Source organism: Podarcis bocagei, assembly GCF_964188305.1.
Source record: "Podarcis bocagei genome assembly, chromosome: 15".
In the NCBI taxonomy this organism is placed as follows: domain Eukaryota; kingdom Metazoa; phylum Chordata; class Lepidosauria; order Squamata; family Lacertidae; genus Podarcis; species Podarcis bocagei.
Genome location: NC_138141.1, coordinates 1,840,247 through 1,859,347, shown reverse-complemented (window position 1 = coordinate 1,859,347; position 19,101 = coordinate 1,840,247). Strand labels below are relative to the sequence as shown.

Here is a 19,101-nt window from a genome sequence, read left to right as displayed (position 1 = left end):
GATTCACATGGTAATTTCAGGAATTCTGGTTGTAGTACTTTCCCTTTTTGTAGGTCTGGACAAGTGGGGACTGCAAGTTCTGCTTTTATTCCAATTAAAAATTTAATTTAAAAATAAAAAAGTTAATGAAGGAGCAAGAAGTTTTCAAGTTACATTTTTCTTGGTAATGGAATAATATTTTTTTTAAAATCTCAAATAGTAAACGTTTAAAGAGGCTGTTGTGCATCTCTTGAGAAGTACAAGAAAGAGTGTTTATTACATCATTACAACAGATAAGACAGCTTCTGCAAGCATGGCAGTCTCTCCACTGCATGTGGGTCTGTATAGTCAGACACTTTGCTGGTCAACCTGCTTTATAGAGTTTATAAAGGAAAGCGTCTGCCATAGGTTGGATTTCCCAGTATCTAAATCATAACCTCCAGGACGGGGGGAGAGCCGTGCAGACAAAGAATCAAATTGTAAATGGAAGCTGTGAAGTGGTTAGTCCTGGAGACACTCTGCTCAAGAAACAAAGAGGCACAGAAACGGACATTTGTTTTTTAAATGAAAGGACTCCCCCGAGACAAGTCTGTAGAAGCAGCTGGCAGCACCTTTGCTTTTGCTTGAGTGTTTCACACTCTGAGGTGTATTGTGTTTTTCTCCTTCCAGTCTATTTGAATTTTCTCCAGAGTGTCTTTTTTCCTTTTTCTGCAGACAGTGGAGACCTGCCCCTCCAGTACTGGAAGGCTTGCTCTCCTTCGTAGGGTGTTGGGCGGCCAGAGATCACTTCCGTGTGTGCAGCGTGTCCTGGAACTTGGTACTGGTGTACCGCAGGTGGAAACCCTTCTTGTTAATGGTGTCATCTGAGTGGAATCTTACCATCACGGAGTCACCAGCAGAATAGACCTCTTCTGGAGGCTAGCAGGAAGGAAGGATCAAGAGAGAGAACAGGTAAGATGAACTGGGGAGACACGATTCCTTCTTAACCCTAAGAGGTAAGATCCTCCCTTTCTCAGGATAGGCAGGCTTATGTTCCGTCCGTGCCCCCCAAAATCCAGTTTCTGTACCTTGAAAACCCAAATCTGTGCTTGAAATTAGGCAAGTCAAGCAGTGTGGTTGAATTTGCATTGGAGGCCGAGGTGATTGGTGCCAGTAATTAAGCCTCTGCAAACAGATGTCGGGGGGGGGGCTGACGGAGGGGGGCAAGGAAGCTCCTCCTTTCTCAGCACCCTCCTGCTTTTGCCATTATCCAGGCAAAGTGTACTGAAGTGTTGCAAATACACTACTTTTCAATTTTGCTTGCCTTTCTATTTGGCCTCTCAGTTTCAAGTGCTGCCTAAGGTTGCACCAAGTGGTCTCACAAATGCATTATAATGGGAGAGGAAATGTGTTAAGGTAAAATTGCTGGTGAGCAAGGGCTGGGGATTTCCATGCAGCCATAAATATACCTAAGTGACCTTGAGCCCATCACTATCTCCCAGCCTAAGCTTCCTCACAGGGTTATTGTGAAGACAGGAAGGAACCATATTTTCTACCATGAGCTTTTTGGACGATGGGAAGAATAAAAATGTAATAGTTAGATGGATAGATAAGTGTTTGAAAAGAGGGAAAACTGTCTTTGCTACATTACTTAAAGTCTGTAAGGGATGTAAGTGAAGTACACTGGTACCTCGGGTTACACACACTTCAGGTTACGCGTTTTCGGGTTGCGCACCGGGCCGAACCCGCAAGTACTGGAATGGGTTACCTCTTGGTTTTGGTGCTTGCGCATGTGCAGAAATGCTAAATAGCACTCTGTGCATGTACAGAAGCACTGAATCGCAACCCGTGCATGCGCAGACGCGGCCCTGCGGGTTGCAAACGTTACGGGTTGCAAATGTGCCTCCCGCATGGATCACTTTCGCAACCCGAGGTTCCACTGTACCCATGACATGTACACATGACGATGCAGCAGAAATTTCAGGCTACTGCTGTAGAAATCTATGGTGCAAAGCTTACCATATTTTTCGCTCCATAGGACGCACTTTTTCCCTCTTAAAAACTAAGGGGAGGGGAAGTCTGTGCGTCCTATGGAGCGAATGCAGGGGGGAGGCAGGCAGGAAAAGTCCCCAAGAGCTGCACACAAGCTTCGCACGGCTCTTGCGGGCTTTTCCCCAGGAGGGAGAATGGACTGACACGGCCAGTCAGTCCCTCCTCGTAGAAAAGCTCGCAGGAGCCACGCGCTCCTTAAAGGGTGCACAGCTCCTGTGGGCTTTTGCGAGAGGTGGGGGAATTGCCATAGCCGCGTGCAGCCTCTCCAGCTGGGAGAGGCTGCACAAGGCTAAAGACGCCAAGACAGCCAGCGGGATCCATCCCGCTGGCTGTCTTGGCTTCCTCTTTAGCCTTCCACAGCCTCTCCAGAGCGGGATGGATCGCGCTCGCTGCCTTGGCTTCTTTAGCCACACTTCTTTAGCCTCGCTGGAGAGGTTGTGTGGCTATGGCAGAAGCCAAGACAGCCAGTGGGATGGATCCCGCTCGCTGTCTTGGCTTCTTTGCTCTTTGGGGCTGGGGGCGAAACCCGGGCTCCCCCCCCCCCAGCCCCGAGAAGCTCTGGGAGAAGCAGACAGGCTGCGGGCATAATATTTTTTTCTTGATTTCCCCCTCTAAAAACTAGGTGCGTCTTGTGGTCCGGTGCGTCCTATAGAGGGAAAATACGGTAATATGCAATCCTATCCATGTCTATTCAGAAGTAAACCCCAGTGACTTCAATGGAGCTTACAACCAGATAAGCAGGCATCTAGTTACAGCCTTAAATGCTTAATTATGGTATCTATTCTAACAGGGTTTAATCAATCTAGACTGGCTGCAATAGTGTTTTTAGATTTCTATTTTATTCCAATTGCATTTACAGTGGTACCTCAGGTTAAGAACTTAATTCATTCTGGAGGTCCGTTCTTAACCTGAAACTGTTCTTAACCTGAAGCACCACTTTAGTTAATGGGGCCTCCTGCTGCTGCCACACCGCCAGAGCATGATTTCTGTTCTCATCCTGAGCAAAGTTCTTAACCCGAGGTACTATTTCTGGGTTAGCAGAGTCTGTAACCCAAAGCGTCTGTAACCTGAGGTACCACTGTATTGGGCTTCATTGGATCCAAATATTCCAGCAAGGGCTGGAGTAGAAAAGGATATGGAGTCAGGCTCAGGTTGTATGGCAAATCAGTCAGGAGAAAGAAGTCCACAAAAGAGGAGTTAAGTTCTCTTCTGTGCCCCCATATTACTAGGTGCTTCCCGCTTATGCAACAATGTTAAAATATGTTTACAATGGTATCTCGGGTTACATATGCTTCAGGTTACAGACTCTGCTAACCCAGAAATAGTACCTCGGGTTAAGAACTTTGCTTCAGGATGAGAACAGAAATTGTGCTCCGGTGGCGCGGCAGCAGCAGGAGGCCCCATTAGCTAAAGTGGTGCTTCAGGTTAAGAACAGTTTCAGGTTAAGAACGGACCTCCAGAACGAATAAAGTATTTAACCCGAGGTACCACTGTAATTATCTCTATTTTAGCAACATTCTCAACAGGGCTCATGCAAAACATTTCTGTTGCCTGAGGTCAAAGAGAAGAGGTCACCCTGTCCTACTCTATGAACTGCCAGCTGACCAGACTGGCCCTTGAACCTGGCTCTCCCACGGCCCCCGAGGGCAGCCAGCTGGCCAGGTGGCACACACAGTGGGGGCCTCCCGCCCTGGGGGCTGCTGCTCCTTGCCCCCCTATTAGCTGCCACCTGAGGCAGCTGCCTCACTGTCTGCCTTATGACACCCTTGATGCTTAATGGGTTTTTAAAAGTGGTTTTTTTTAAAAAGAAATTAACATTATAGCAGTACAGTGTTATAGCACTGTACCTCTCTTTCATGAAAAGAAAAGAAGGCTAACTGGATTATCTTTTCTTACTGCTAATTAAGAGAGTGATAAAAAAACGAACCAGGCATAAATGTCAGCTATTGCAATGGTTATAAATGAGCTGTGATAGGGTCATATGCTCATTATGCCTACATAAATGAAAGCAACCCTTCTTTTCAAAAACCTGCAACAGTAGCACTGAAGGCATTTATTCCTTCTTCTGAAAAAGAAAGATGGGAGAACCACAGGGAAAAGGCACGCTGTCCCTGGCAGGGTCACCTGGCCGTGTGGATGTGCCTGTACAAGTGCATCCTGGGGCTCTTGGGAAGATAAATTTTGTGCTGTTTTCATATAGACGAAGAAACAATGGCCATCCTACAGAATTACAGTCTTGCCCCTGGACACCATAACAAACGTTAGAAACGGTTTGCCCAAGTTCTAAAGATAAGCAATTCACCAGAGTCACTTCTATCTTATTATATAGATATGCATTCTGCTCCTGTCCCAATTTTATCATCTAAGTGCTTTGTGCCATCTTTGTTTTGTGTTTCCGCCAGAGAGAGACTCCTGGAACAGTTGCACAAGAAGAGAGCAACAGGGGTACTAAGCAAGTAGCTCACCCCAGAGCCGCAGTAGCGTCCCAAACGGGGGGCTGTCCCATCATAGCCATCAAACAGCTCCATGTAGTCATAGCCACAGTCTGCCTCTTCCTCAATCTCAAATGTCTGGAAGATGAGCTCCACCCCATAGCCTTCTTCAGCCACAATCACCCATTCGCACTCCGAGCCTCCAGGGTAGTTGTTGTCTCCAAACTGGGCATGAGAATAGAGATCCTTGGTTTTTACTTCAGCTCGCATCTGGCCTCCACATTCTGGAAATAAGAACAAACACACAGTGGAATTCTTGGTTGTCCCAAAAGAAAGTGCATCCTTCACACAGTGAGTGAAGCAGACAAGATGAGTCATTTGCTAGCCAACAGAAATCCCACCCCACTCTTCTAGACAGCTGGATTTGGCTAGACATCCCTTAGCTGGGATCTCAGACTAGGAAGCTGCCTTCTGTCCATCTAGTCTAGTGTTTTCAGTTCAGTTTGGCAGTGGTTCTCCAGAGTCCTGAGTAAAGTCTTCCTCATCACCTGCTTCTTGAACCTTTCTTTCCTAAACTCACCGTACCAGGACTTGAACTCGGGACCTTCTGCATCTAAGCATGTGCTCTATCGCTAACCTATTCTCTCTCCACAAGGGCACTGACAAATGGTTGCCCATGGCACGCGCTCACTAGGGAAGCGGTGAAATAAAGGCGTTTGGTCATCTTTAAACATTCCTGGGGGACTGGAGGGAGGGAAAGTGAGATATTTAAGGTGTGCCCACTTATACAGTAGGGCAGGGATGGTACCCTTCTATTCCCTATATGTGAATTACTGTTTTTTGACCAGAAAACCCTGGTGGATGAACCTTTTGTGATGGGATTATCTGATGCATCAGCTTCTTTTATAAGGCCTTCATAGATAGTATTCTGGTTTCCAGGGCTATTTTTCCAGCAGGAACTCGCAGGTACTCAGTTCCTGCCCCTCTCAGGTGAGTGCCACTGCCATTCTAAGAGAACGAGGGAGGAGCTCCTGATGAGTTCCAGTACCTCTTTTTCTAGAAAAACAGCACTGCTTCAGACCACCCATCTTTGGCAACGAACCAGTGTGGGGTGTTACCTGATGTGTAGGTTGCCTCAAAGCCTTTTCTTTGGACGGAGTTATCTGAAAAGAACCTGAGGAACATCCTGTTGCTAGAAGAGATAATGGGGTCTGGTTCTTTAGACCCACAAAACCGGCCCAAGACAGGAGCTTTGGCGTCTTTCCCATTGTAAACTTCCAGGTGATCATAAGTGCATTCCTGGTGGCCTTCGATATCCAGCTCCCTGATGGTCTGAAATAGGAAACTTGCTTACAAAGACAGTGGGCAGCAAAGTGCATCGCGTGGCTTTACTGAAGACCTGCTCTGCGGAGGGGATGGTGGCCACAGGCCACATCAGACTGCCTGGCCTCACACGACAAGACATTGCTTTGTCATACAGACATACATTCATTCATACCCTCTTGCCTTGGCAGTTTCCAACTGGAAACCCAGATCATGTCTACCTACTCTGGAAGAATGGCAGACGAAGGTGATAGACTATATGGGACTGGCCGAAATGACTGGCAGAATCCGTGATCAGGGGAAAGAGACGGCGGAAGAAGATTGGAAAAAATTTAAAGTTTATCTTAAGAAATATTGCAAAATTAATGAGTGCTAAAATGTCGAGATTTGAGGGGGAAAAGGGGTTTACAGCTGAAAAAGACTAAGTAAAAGAAAAGAATAAGGGATAAATCTGATGAAATTAAGTGTTAGGATTTGCTGAAATAATTTTGGAAATTGGGATGCAGAAAGGGGAGGCTTGGGGAAGTCAATGAAGTAAGGTTTATGAAAAAAAAGATATGAAATTATACATGTTTGTTTGTTTTTCTTACTTGTTTGTATGTGTCTATAAAAAACTTTTGTAAAACCAATAAAAATTTTATTAAAAAAAAAGGAAACCCAGATCATGACTCTCAAGGCTTAGTATTGACACTATGATATCTATAATAAGATCTAGATATTATAGATCTTTGAAAGAGTGGTTAATACAGCCTTTAAAGGAAGTCTGCAATGAAATACTGGAAGGGAAAAGGGCACCAGAGTCGTGGAAAGAGGCGTACATTACAATTATACCGAAAACAGAGACTGAAAAGACTCAGCTTAAGAACTACCGCCCCATATCATTACTTAATGTGGATTACAAAATCTTTGCAGACATTTTGGCCAAGAGATTGAAAAAAGTGTTGATGGAAGAGATTCATAAAGACCAAGTGGGCTTTCTCCCGGGAAGACAGTTGTCTGACAATCTGAGGAATATAATTGATATTTTGGAAAAACTAGAATTGAACATAAATACTAAAGCAGTTTTGATATTTGTGGACGCGGAGAAAGCCTTTGATAATATTTCTTGGAGTTTTATGAAGAAGAACCTACAGGGGATGGGGGTAGGCCAAGGCTTTGAAAACGGTATAAGTGCAATTTATTCAGAACAAAAGGCTAAACTAATTGTAAATAATGTAGTGACGGAAGAATGAAAAAGGGACACGACAAGGTTGCCCAATTCCCCCATTGCTTTTTATATCGGTCCTGGAGGTTTTGCTGAATATGATTAGAAGGGACCGGTTGGTTAAAGGTATACAGGTCAGAGCCAAACAGTACAAATTGAGAGTGTTTGCAGATGATTTAGTATTGACGTTACAGGAGCCAGAATCTAGTACCAAAAGAGTTTTAGAACTGATTCAAGAATTTGGTCAAGTTGCAGGATTTAAATTGAATAAGTCAAAGACCAAGGTTTTAGAGAAAAATTTAACACCAATGGAGAGAGAGAGGTTTCAGAACGAGACAGGTTTAACAGTGGTTAAGAAAGCTAAATATTTGGGGATCAACATGACAGCAAAAAATGGGAATTTATTCAAAGACAACTATGAAAAATGCTGGGTTGAAGTGAAAAAAGATTTAGAAATTTGGTCAAATTTGAAGCTTTCACTGCTGGGCCGTATTGCTGCGGTAAAAATGAATATATTGCCGAGAATGTTGTTTTTGTTTTTGTTTCAAACATTGCAAATTGTGGACAAAATGGACTGTTTCAAGAGGTGGCAGAGATATATTTCTAAATTTGTCTGGCAGGGCAAGAAGCCTAGAATAAAATTTAAAATACTAACAGATGCAAAGGAAAGAGGTGGATTTGCCCTGCCAGACTTTAAACTTTACTATGAATCAGCAGCTTTTTGCTGGTTGAAAGAATTGTTGCTTCTTGAAAACACTGACATTTTGGATTTAGAAGGTTTTAACAATGTATTTGGATGGCATGCATATCTGTGGTATGATAAGGTCAAAGCACATAAAGCATTTAAAAATCACATTGTCAGGAAAGCATTGTTTAATGTCTGGATAAGATACAAGGACTTATTGGAAAATAAAACTCCAAGGTGGTTGTCACCGATGGAAGCAAAAGCTCTGAAAAAGCTCAATATGGAGGCCAAATGGCTGAAATATTGGGAAATTTTGGAACAAGACGGAGATAGATTGAAATTGCAGTTTTGAAAAATTAAAAAACAAAGTGCGAGACTGGCTTCATTATTATCAGATAATGGAGACATATAATTTGGATAAGAAAATTGGTTTCCAGGTGGAAAAATCAAAATTAGAAACAGAACTGTTAGAACCTAAAACTAAGATTTTGTCAAAAATGTATAACTTGCTGTTGAAATGGAATACTCAGGATGAAACGGTGAAATCTGCTATGATTAAATGGGCACAAGATGTTGGACATAACATTATGTTTGCTGACTGGGAACAGTTGTGGTCCACAGGAATGAAGTTTACGGCATGTAATGCCTTGAGCGAGAATATTATGAAAATGATTTACAGGTGGTACATGACCCCAGTCAAGCTTGCAAAAATCTATCATTTGCCCGATAATAAATGTTGGAAATGTAAAGAAACTGAAGGTACATTCTTTCACCTTTGGTGGACGTGCCCAAGGATTAAGGCTTTCTGGGAAATGATATATAATGAACTGAAAAGGGTATTTAAATATACCTTCTTGAAGAAACCAGAGGCCTTCCTCCTGGACATAGTCGGCCAATTGGTGCTAAAGAAGGATAGAATTTTTTTTATGTACGCTACAACAGCAGCAAGAATACTCATTGCAAAGTATTGGAAGACACAAGATTTACCCACTCTGGAAGAATGGCAGATGAAGCTGATGGACTATATGGAACTGGCAGAAATGACTGGCAGAATCCGAGACCAGGGAGAAGAGTCGGTGGAAGAAGATTGGAAGAAATTTAAAGACTATCTACAGAAATATTGTAAAATTAATGAATGTTAGAATGATGTTGGATAGAAATTAAGTGGTTTCCAGCTGTAATGCTTTAAGGGAATATGAAAAATGGGTTGTTAATAGGGAAAAATCTAATGTTACTATTTTAAGACGAAAGATTAGGATGGAGTCGGTGGAAGAAGATTGGAAAAAAATTAAAGTATATTTACAAAAATATTGCAAAATTAATGTTAGAAGGATGCTGGAATGAAGCTATATGGTTTTAGCAGAAATGTAATAAAGAATTAAGTAAAAGCTGATTGATAATGGGCCAAAATGAAAAAAATTAAGGTTAGACTGTTAAGATAAATTATAGAACAAAAATTGAGAAAGATGGAAAGAATTTGCTGAAATAGTTAATTGAACTAGAATACAAAAAAGGGAGGTGTGAGGAGGTCGATGAAACAAGTAAATGAAAAGTAAAGATATGGAATATTGGATGTGTGTTTTAGTGTTTTTGTTTCTTTTTGCTGTATTGTTGTATTGTTTTTTATGTATTGTAATGTATGTTCTGTTAAACTTTTTATTGTTTTCCTTTTTTCTTTTTTCTGTAATCTTTAAGCTTCTAATAAATATCATTTTTTAAATAAAAATAGTATTGACACTCCGGCTGCCAGGTGGTGAGTCCCAATAAGCTTCACTTTGATGAGCCACTTCACCTGGAGGACCAAAGTTTTTAGTTTTATGTTTGTATGTTTTATTTCACATGTGCATTGCTTTTTACTGAAAGCAGCCCAGAGACTTTTGTATTATGGAGTGGCACACAAATAACAAAGATGGTCGTCTCCCAGAGGGGATGCTTCAGGGTTCTTGGTTTTTTTAATCATCAGCAAAGAACCACCCGTCCTTCCACAAAAATTCTGTGAAAACAACCTGTTGTTATTTATGGTAAGGGACTCCCCACCTGACCCCTTATTTGCCTGCCTCTGTTCCTGGTGAGTTAGAGGACTGCCAGTCTAAATGCAGTTTGAAACCCTGTTGATCTATGCCTTGTTTTTCCTTCTAACACTCTTCCCTCCTGCTCAGTTACCAGTTTGACACGGTGTCCTGGCGTAGTTGTCATTGCCCAGGTGCATTCCTTCTTGCTTGGGTATTTATCAGGCCAGTTTGGGCTGGTGATGGTTGCAGTGATGGAAGTCATCTTGTGATCACAGCCAGCTGTAAGAAGTGGGACTTCAGTAAACAGACAGATGCCATGAAGTCTACTATCTATTTCCGTTCCATCTTTCTTTATCCATCACATACAAGGTCACTACAGACAGTTGTTGATGAAATGGCCACAGAGAAAATAGGAAGGACCCTTACTAATCTATCAGAATATTTCTCTATCTAGTCTTGTATTGCCTATACCAGACAGGCAGCAGCTGTTTTAGGCAGAGGTTTTTCCCTTTCAGCTAATCTCTTTCCTTGTAACTGAGGTTAGCAGGGGCTGCACCACCTGCAACCTTCTGTGTGAAAAGCTTGTGCTCTAAACCATGGAGATTTTCGGCCTCCCTGGGAATTAGATACAATGTTATAGATAGTCCAATGGGCACATTAACACTGCCTAAAATATTATATAGTATTTTAAACATGCAAAGTGCATTTAACTTCTGTCTTTGCCCCTCCACAATCCTGTGGAATAGGTCACAGTCTATCCCCACTTAGGGCCAAGAACTGAGCAGGGTAATTCATACCCCCATTGCTACAAGTCTACCAAGTCTCTCCCCTCAGCAACACCCACCCACAGCTCCTCCACCTGGCTTCATTCTAGTTCCACCCATTAACCCATCAGCCATGATAAATAAATTGAATGCTTGCGTTTATAGGTAGCGTACCTCTGAAGATCATATGCAAGGGCATATGTTAGTTTCCCATGGCCTTTGGCTGGAACCAAGAGTGCTGGACTTGCCCAAGGCCACAGACAGGAGCACAGGGAAAAGGTGGGGAGACTGAGCCACAATGCGCTATCCATCTCCCTTCAGTTAATTTACACCCCACCACAAAGAAACCTGCCCAAACAAATTCCCTTTGAATTTACCTGCTAAATACTCACTTCCCACCCAGATTCCACCACAATCAATTCTTCTTCTTTTCTCTCACTCATTTCTCCTCTGCTCATCCTCCCCTAAATAAAGCTCCTTCTGGTCTCATTCATGCCTGCCCAGAACTCTCCTTAGATGCCACCAAGGTTGTAACAGCAGATGGATCCTCTGTTGCCCACCCTCTAGGTTTCTTGAGGAGAAAGTGCAACTGTTGTCCTGGAAGAACACACTTGATGAGCCAGTCCAGCCTGCAGCCACTATGCTACCCCACCAAGCTCCTCCAAAGTAGCAAATAGTTAAAAAACACACGTTTGCATTAATGCTACTGCCAGAGCACCAGAAACCACCAAACAATCCAGTATTGATATCCATGGAGTTTCCCCCCTTGAGATGACAGTTCAGGGGCAGTTTCTTCCATAAAGAGCACAGCATGATGAACCACACCGAAGGGACAGTGGCCTACCCACCCCTGTGAATCCACAGCACAAAACAGATCTGATTCTTGATCTTCCAAATCAAGTCTGGCACCTTCTCTGCTGAACCACACAAATTCTAGTGCCCCCAATAACTTTCAAGTGAGAGCAAGCACAGTACATTTGCCAGACTAGTTCTTCAGAAAGCAGTGAAACAATCAAGCCTGGGATCTGGGATGTGTGTAACAGTACATTGCATTAAAGCAGGGTAGGAGAACAGGATCCAACCCACGGGCCAAATATTGACCTCCCTAACCCTCTGCAGGCCATTTTGATGGGTGGATGCAGACTCCCTCCTGCCAATCACCCAATGTCACAATGGCAAAACAAAAAATACTTCTTGGCGGACACAGCTGGAGTTGCACCTACAAAGGAGGAGCATTTGCACTGCGGATTCTTGGGCTTGCTGCCAATGCAGATCCCAGCCAGCTTGCTGTAGGTGCCCATCAGCTGTTGGCTGCCTACATGAAATCCGCTGGGATGTGCTGTGCTACCAAGTTCCTGAAGTGGAACTCCCTTGTGCAGCTAATTGGGGCAGGCTTGCTGCCAGCACCAATAAGTAAACTGGCCCTGAGAAGAGGCACTTTTAAGGCTTCAAATTGTTCCACAGCAGCCACATTTTCACCTGCCCCACATCTGATATCACATATGACATCAGAGGTGGGACACATGGGTGCCTCACAGGGGGAAATTGTGACCTATGCTCTAGGGCCTCTTGACGTGTGCAGGCTACAAGTTCCCCACCCCAACATTCAAAGCAAGGATGGGGAACCTGTGACATTCCAGATGTTGTTCCTGCTCCCACTCCCATCAGCATCAGCCAGCAGGACCAGGGTTCAGGGGACCTGTAGTCCAACATCATCTGCAAAGCCACAGGCTCTCTACCCCAGCATTAAATACTACTACAAAAACCTGACCCTGGCCCCATATCTTCCCTTGCCCATGGACACCCCTAGTTCCATGGGACGCAGGGGGCTGCCCTATGCCCTTGCTTCATCTAGCCCAGTCTTGCCTATTCTTAACTGGCAGCAACTCTCCCGCTTCTTAGGCAGAAAAAGATCTTTCCTATCCCCTGCTCCCTCTTCCTGGGGATGGGACCAGGGATTGAAACTGGGGTCCTCTGTATGCAAAACATGTTAAGAAAGTGGTCAATAGCTGGCACGTATTACACAGGTGGAGGGCATCTATCTTGCATCGCTGGACCCAACCAATCTTTAATGCCTATGGATTTTCAGACAAGGATTTTGGCACTGGCACTGGGAGATCCACAAGGGGGACCCTTTTCACCAAGAAAACCATGTAACGCACCTTCTTTGCAGTCATGCTTGTTGTCGTGCAGCACAAAGCCGCTGCGGCACTGGCACTCGTAGCTGCCAAAAGTGTTCAGGCACTCGTGCTGGCATCCACCATTATCCTTCGAGCATTCATCTTTGTCTAGGAAAGAAGCGTCACTTGCTTAGCAGCTGCCCCCTACTGACCAACACAGTTATTGTAGACAAAGTGGCATCTAGATCAGCTGAATTAATTTGAAAACTGGCAACTTCCAGTGTCAGTGAGCCCATGGCATGATTTCAGCAAGATTAAGTCCTTCATAAATTCTATGGTTTACCACATGATTTGAGTCCTCCCTGAACAAGGGAGAACAAAACACAATGACACTTTGGGCCAGTTTATGCAATCAACAGAATAAAACAGTAGAGCTATTCCTGGGCGGTAGCAGTCCTCAAGTAATGGAAGTGCCCCCTCCCAATGAAGCAGCATGTCAAGAGCAGTTTTGTCCCGCCTTCTCCCAGAGAAATGTGCAGAGAGGGGCCTTCAGGAACTGCCTATAGTTGTCCATAGTCCAACAAAAGCTTTTCCACTTGAGTCTGCTGACTGAATAAACTGGACTTTTCATGCCACTGCTTGCCTCTTCCTTGGTTTATGTTAGGCTAGGTTAGTCACTGTTCTTCTGATGGGGCCGTTCGACTCCAGCACCTCCCCTGCACATTCTCAGAATGCAGAAAGAAACTACCAAAGCACCAAGCTACTCTGATGCTCAGCAGCACCCAGATTGGCAGGACAGCCCCGATTAAGTCTCTCAGCAGCACAAATCAGGATTCCACAGTATGTGAACAGTAAAATGGATGGTGCCAGAGCCCATAATCCTAGCCAAGACTGCCCTCTATGTACAGATGATGCTACACAGCACATAACAAATGGGCATAACCATTACCTGCTTACTGAACAGATGAGCAAGAAGAAAAACAGACACATGGACAACAAGGAGATGCAGGAAAGAGACCAGGACATGGTGCCCCTCTTTACTTATCAATGGAAAATGTCACAGACACAATAAAAAGGCAAAAACAAGGTCAGCTGGTCAATGACAAACCAGAGAAATCGAAAAACAACAGTGAATGTTAAAAGCACCAGCAATCAGTTCAGTCAAGAAAGGATTTGGGGAGTTCTGTTGGGGCAACGACTAGGGCTGTTTTCTTGATGGCAAAACCTCCAAGCTTAGGGTAGAACAAAGGAGGGGGGTTCTCCCTGTCTTGGGGAACATGAGGAATACTGATGGACCCATCCTTTGGAGGTGCTGTGGAGTTCCTGAGAAACAAATGGAAGGGCAGCCAAGTTCAGTATGGGGCTTGTGTGCGCTTCTTCAGGCGAAATTTCAAGCCTGGAGGACGCATTTTCGGTAGCTGGTTCTTTTCTGAAATGAGAGAGGGAGAAAAGATGAGAGGAAGTACAAGGGAATGGGCTGAGGTGGGGGAAAATAATGTTACTTTTAAATAATCAGTTGGAGGGGCATGCAGTGAGAGGCCATACTCTTACAGTGCATACCACAAACAGCCAAATTAAGAAGCAGCTAAGATACAGAGAGGGACACAGCTACAGGAAAGAGAGAGACTGCATCAAGAAGAGGCACTGCAGTCTGGCTGAAGGCAGAGGGGTCTAATAAGCTGATTCAACCTAAAGCACAGTTCCAGGACCTTCAGCCGAGCTTCAAGTGATGGCTATCAATACAACTTTGGTGTACCTGTTTGCAGTAGAGACAAGGTGGAGACCTGGGAAGGATGCTACCCACAGCTCAAGAAACATCCTTGGAAGATGATTAAGACCCTACCCTGTTAAATCAGCAGAAATTCTGGCTATGCCGAACTGTGGCATCGTAATCTAACAGCACAAAGAGAACTGAGATTTCCAGGGCCCAAAATCAAAGCCCCCCAAAATGGCTCACTGCCAGATTGCAGGAAGCAGCATTGGCAGGAGGCTCAGGAAGGTGCAAGCCAGAGGAGGATTGCTGATGCTCCATAAAGGAGAAACGTAATGTACCTGCACGTTTTTTCCCTTTGGGGCAAACAGCAGTTTGAATTTGGGTTATGAAAAGAGTGCTGTGGGAAGGGTTAAAAATACCTCTCCCCCACTTGATTTGGCTTCTCTACCCTGCTTAGAACTAAAACAAAAAAAGAGCAAAAACTTAAAAGCCAAAATGTTGGCTACAGATGTGCTGCTAGAACTCTGGCATGGCAAGCAAATTAAGCAAGCCAGTTGCAACTGCCTCCCTTTCTCTCTCTGCTTTCAGGCAACCTTTGGTCTCAAGCAGGCAGAGGGCTGGGACAATTCTGCCGCTCACACCAATACTGTCCACTTAGTTGTCGTGTTCTGTCCCTTCCCACTTTTTTTGCCTGGTCCTCTGATCCAATGCATCTCAGGTGTATACACATTCACACCATCCTCTCGTTTTTCTCAGAGAAAGAGATATATATATAATTCCTTTCTTTTCTTGGGCAGTTCTGCTGCTGCGTCTTTGGCAGGTGGGGAGAGGCCAGAAGACCTAATGTTCCTCTTTAAAGAGAAATTTGCTTCCTCACTAGGAAAGCTGGAAGTGATTACTCCCTCTGGGCTCCAACTGCACCAGCTTTCCTCAGGACACATCCCAGGAAAAGAGTTGATGCAGCCTAATTGCTCCTTTACCTGTTTCTGATTTGGAATAGGGTCTACTGGAACTCTGCAACTTCTTACACCAGAAGGCCATCCATGGAGATGTCTAACTTGAAATGACACTGACCTGGCAGTGTTGGAACCTCTGGTATAGTAAAGAGCACAAGGTGGCACTTGCGTACCTTTAAACCTTAAACTGTGCACACAGATCCCAGAGCACTAAAGTACACAAGCCTAAGCCTGAGGTTGCGAGCATTTCTGAATCACAAACACAAAAGCTCTACCAAAACAGATACAGCAAACAAAAATTTAAGCAGAGCTGCATTATGCTAACATTTAACGGCCTCTGACTCTAAGGGCTGTTTGGATACCTGTTGACAAATATCACTGTTTTACATGTGCCTAAATAATAATAATTTTATTATTTATACCCCACCCATCTGGCTAGGTTTCCCCAGCCACTCTGGGCGGCTTTCAACAGAACATTGAAAACAGAATAAAACCTCAAACATTAAAAACTTCCCTAAACAGGGCTGCCTTCAGATGTCTTCTAAAAGTCGGATAGTTGTTTATTTCTTTGACATCTGCTAGAAGGGCGTTCCACAGGGCGGGCGCCACTACTGAGAAGGCCCTCTGCCTGGTTCCCTGTAACCTCACCTCTCGCAATGAGGGAACCGCCAGAAAGCCCTCGGTGCTAGACCTCAATGTCCAGGCTGAATGATGGGGGTGAAGATGCTCCTTCAGGTATACAGGACCGAGGCCGTTTAGGGCTTTAAAGGTCAGCACCAACACTTTGAATTGTGCTCAGAAACGTACTGGGAGCCAATGTAGGTCTTTAAGGACTGGTGTAATATGGTCTCGGCTGCCACTCCCAGTCACCAGTCTAGCTGCCGCATTCTGGATTAGTTGTACACAGTTTCTGGGTCACCTTCAAAGGTAGCCCCACATAGAGCGCATTTCAGTAGTCCAAGCGGGAGATAACTAGAGCATGCACCACTCTGGCGACACAGTCTCCAGGCAGGGATGGTTTCAGCCTGCGTACCAATTCTGGACACAGAATTGACCTGTGCCTCCATGGACAGCTGTGAGTCCAAAATGACTCCCAGGCTGCGTACCTGGTCCTTCAGGGGCACAGTTGCCCCATTCAGGATCAGGGAGTTCCCCATACCGCTTTATCACTACCCGAAGGAGTCTCAAAGCGGCTAACAATCTCCTTTCCCTTCCTCCCCCACAACAAACACTCTGTGAGGTGAGTGGGGCTGAGAGACTTCAGAGAAGTGTGACTAGCCCAAGGTCACCCAGCAGCTGCAGGTGGAGGAGTGGGAAAGCGAACCCGGTTCCCCAGATTACGAGTCTACCGCTCTTAACCACTACACCACACACCACAAGACTTCATTTTGAATCATCAGAGAAGCACCAGGTACCTGCAGCACTTCCAGCTGCCCATGTATTCCTTGGCTGGCAGAAGCACCCTAGGATTGCTTTCTTACCGTCTGCCATCACTCTGGTGATCTTGTCCTCTTGCTGAGGTATGTGCTCTAAGGCAGAGGGATTCATTCTCATGCTAACCAGGCCTTGGGTTAGATGGTCCTCAGGGTCCTTCTGACACTACTGTTCTAGGATTCTACAATTCCTCAAGTGGACTCAGTGGTCTTTCTGCTGCCTACACTTTATTCAGCTCCAGACACAACCCACTGTGCGGAGAAGGGTAATTTTCCCCACAAGAAGGGCATGCACACAAATGTGTATTTGCTAGAGGAGCTGAAACACCAAGTAGTTTTTTCCCCTGCATTCCCTACAAGGTTTTGCCACGCCAGGGTCCTAGAGAGCTTGAGGAGAACATTAAAATGGCTTTTAGGGAGCTATTCTTCAGTTACTCTAGGTTGTTTGAGCTACATCACTAGGACAAGTGACAAATAATGGGGCTTGAGACAGTTTTGGAAAAGGAATCCAACGGAGGTTTCATCCTGCTGCTGGGCACCTGAAGGTGTGCTACTGTGACCTGTGTGAGAAGAGACAGAAGGGCAGGAATTGGTTTATAGCTTTGCAAGTCTTGCATCTTTGGTCTTTGTAGAAGCAAGAAAAAAATGTACTTCCCTATTTACATTTTCTGCACATTCAGCATAAATATTTGTTGTCAAGGTGGCTAACAATTATAGATAAAATATAGCGCAAGGCAGGGGTGCCAGGTCTAGGGGGTGCATGGGCTTCAGTCCCCTCAATAATTTGAGGCAGGGGGCCCAGCCCCACCAATATGAAGGGGGACTGTCACCCCTCACCACCGCCAGCTGCCCTCCATGCATCCTTGCCCCCTCCTGGCACTTGCCGCGGGGAGAAGAAGGCCCAGCGTGGAACCCAGCTCTGCACTCCCCATTCTCCCCCCGGCGTGCGAGCAGGTGTCACATGATGCACCCCTCCAATGTGGGGAGCAAGTGGGCACCCTGGCGCAAGGCATGCTGAAAAGATGAAACCCTTATACATAGTTGGAAGAGATAAAAACCAAGAGAATCTTAAAATGTATATTTTAACATGAAATCAAAGCTAACCAATGTCTGGGGTTTGTTGAGCTTAAATGATGGTTCTGAGCTAATGTTAAAAAGCTGCCTATATATTTAAATATGTATACTGATGTACTTATACGATATATGAACGTGATTTTGTGTAATTTTCTTTATGGTTATTACAAGCAAGCAAGCAAGCAAGCAAATAAATAAATAAATAAAGGCAAAGACAAAAACTGCAAAATGAAAAACAACAGCTAAAACTGTAGCAGGTTTTGAGTGTTATTGATTTTCCACGTAGTTTCTGCTGCTGGCATTTACCTTTCTGCTTAAAGATCCCTCTTTTATCCCAAAGTGAGAGATGGAGCTGCATTTAATCTATTATTGTCACTCTGTCTCCTCTCCTTCTTTCCTGACAGTTTCACACAAGTGGCTTTAACTAGTTCTTGATTCAATCTTTTTTTTTTTTTGTCATGTGACTATAAACCTACATTACCCAGAATGCTCAGCTGCCTTGCATATGCCTCTCCTCTGCTTTGTCTTCTGCCTGAACAATGGCCAACCCCAACAGAAGTATTGCATATAAAAAGAGTTGTTGTCTTCTTGCTCCCTCGTGCCTCTCACCTCTCCCTCTCCCTCTTCCTTTTCTTTCTAAAAAAGCAAAACCAGAAAATGCTGACTGTTCCCCTTGCACCACCTGTGCGTGCCCCAGTTGTGTGCTATGAAAGTCAAAGCTGCAAGCCACAGGAGCCCAGGGATCCGGACAGCACCTAGCAGAGGAACACGCTGTGCAGCGCTGGTGGTTTTCAAATCATAGGTTTAAAGGAATCTCTTCCTTCATGCAGAGAACTGTTGAAGAGCTCACCCAACATAGTAAGTGATAATAAGAATAAGAATAAAAAATAAGGATGACTATTATATTTTATATTAGACTGATACCTTTTGGGTTTAACTTTGCAAGCTTTCGAGCTACACAGAACTTGTGAGGCAGGAAAAGGCTGATGTTCACTGATGGCTTTTGTTATCTTCAAAAGGCATTTCTCAGCTCTAACAACACTTCAACTTGCCCTCCTGATGTGGTGGCATAATGCACATCCAGAGCAATGCTCGGAAGACAAGGATGCCCATTGAAGGGGCTTTGCACACCTTTCCCTCGCTGCCCATTTTCTGCCTCACTGGAGTCTGCAAATGGCAGCATGAATGGGGTGCAGCTTGTGGAGATTGCTGTCCATCAAGCAATGGCTTTTCCCAACTGCTTTGCCCCCCCCCCCGCCTGAGGAGCCCCTCCCAGACCACGACTGGAGGACAGCAGAAGCCGCTAGGGAGAGAGAAGAGGAGCTCAGGGATATTTCTTTAAAAAATAATTCAGTTGTGTGTCCTTGTTTCTCA

General features: G+C 44.7%; 1 protein-coding gene across 3 annotated transcripts in view; it reads right to left on the bottom strand.

The window, feature by feature from the left end:
- Window positions 1-229: 229 nt before the first annotated feature.
- BMP1 (bone morphogenetic protein 1) overlaps window positions 230-19,101 on the bottom strand; it is a 178,805-nt gene continuing 159,933 nt past the window's right edge. For 2 of the 3 annotated variants that reach the window (XM_081171377.1, XM_081171378.1), the window contains exons 16-20: window positions 12,593-12,718; window positions 9,818-9,945; window positions 5,561-5,774; window positions 4,476-4,726; window positions 230-897 (exon numbers count right to left, since the gene is read on the bottom strand). In XM_081171377.1, coding sequence (XP_081027503.1) covers window positions 763-897; window positions 4,476-4,726; window positions 5,561-5,774; window positions 9,818-9,945; window positions 12,593-12,718 — 854 coding nt within the window. In that variant the 3' untranslated portion in view covers window positions 230-762. Of the gene's footprint in view, window positions 898-4,475; window positions 4,727-5,560; window positions 5,775-9,817; window positions 9,946-12,592; window positions 12,719-13,554; window positions 13,980-19,101 lie in introns of those variants that run through there. The other variant, XM_081171379.1, reaches the window with a different exon arrangement.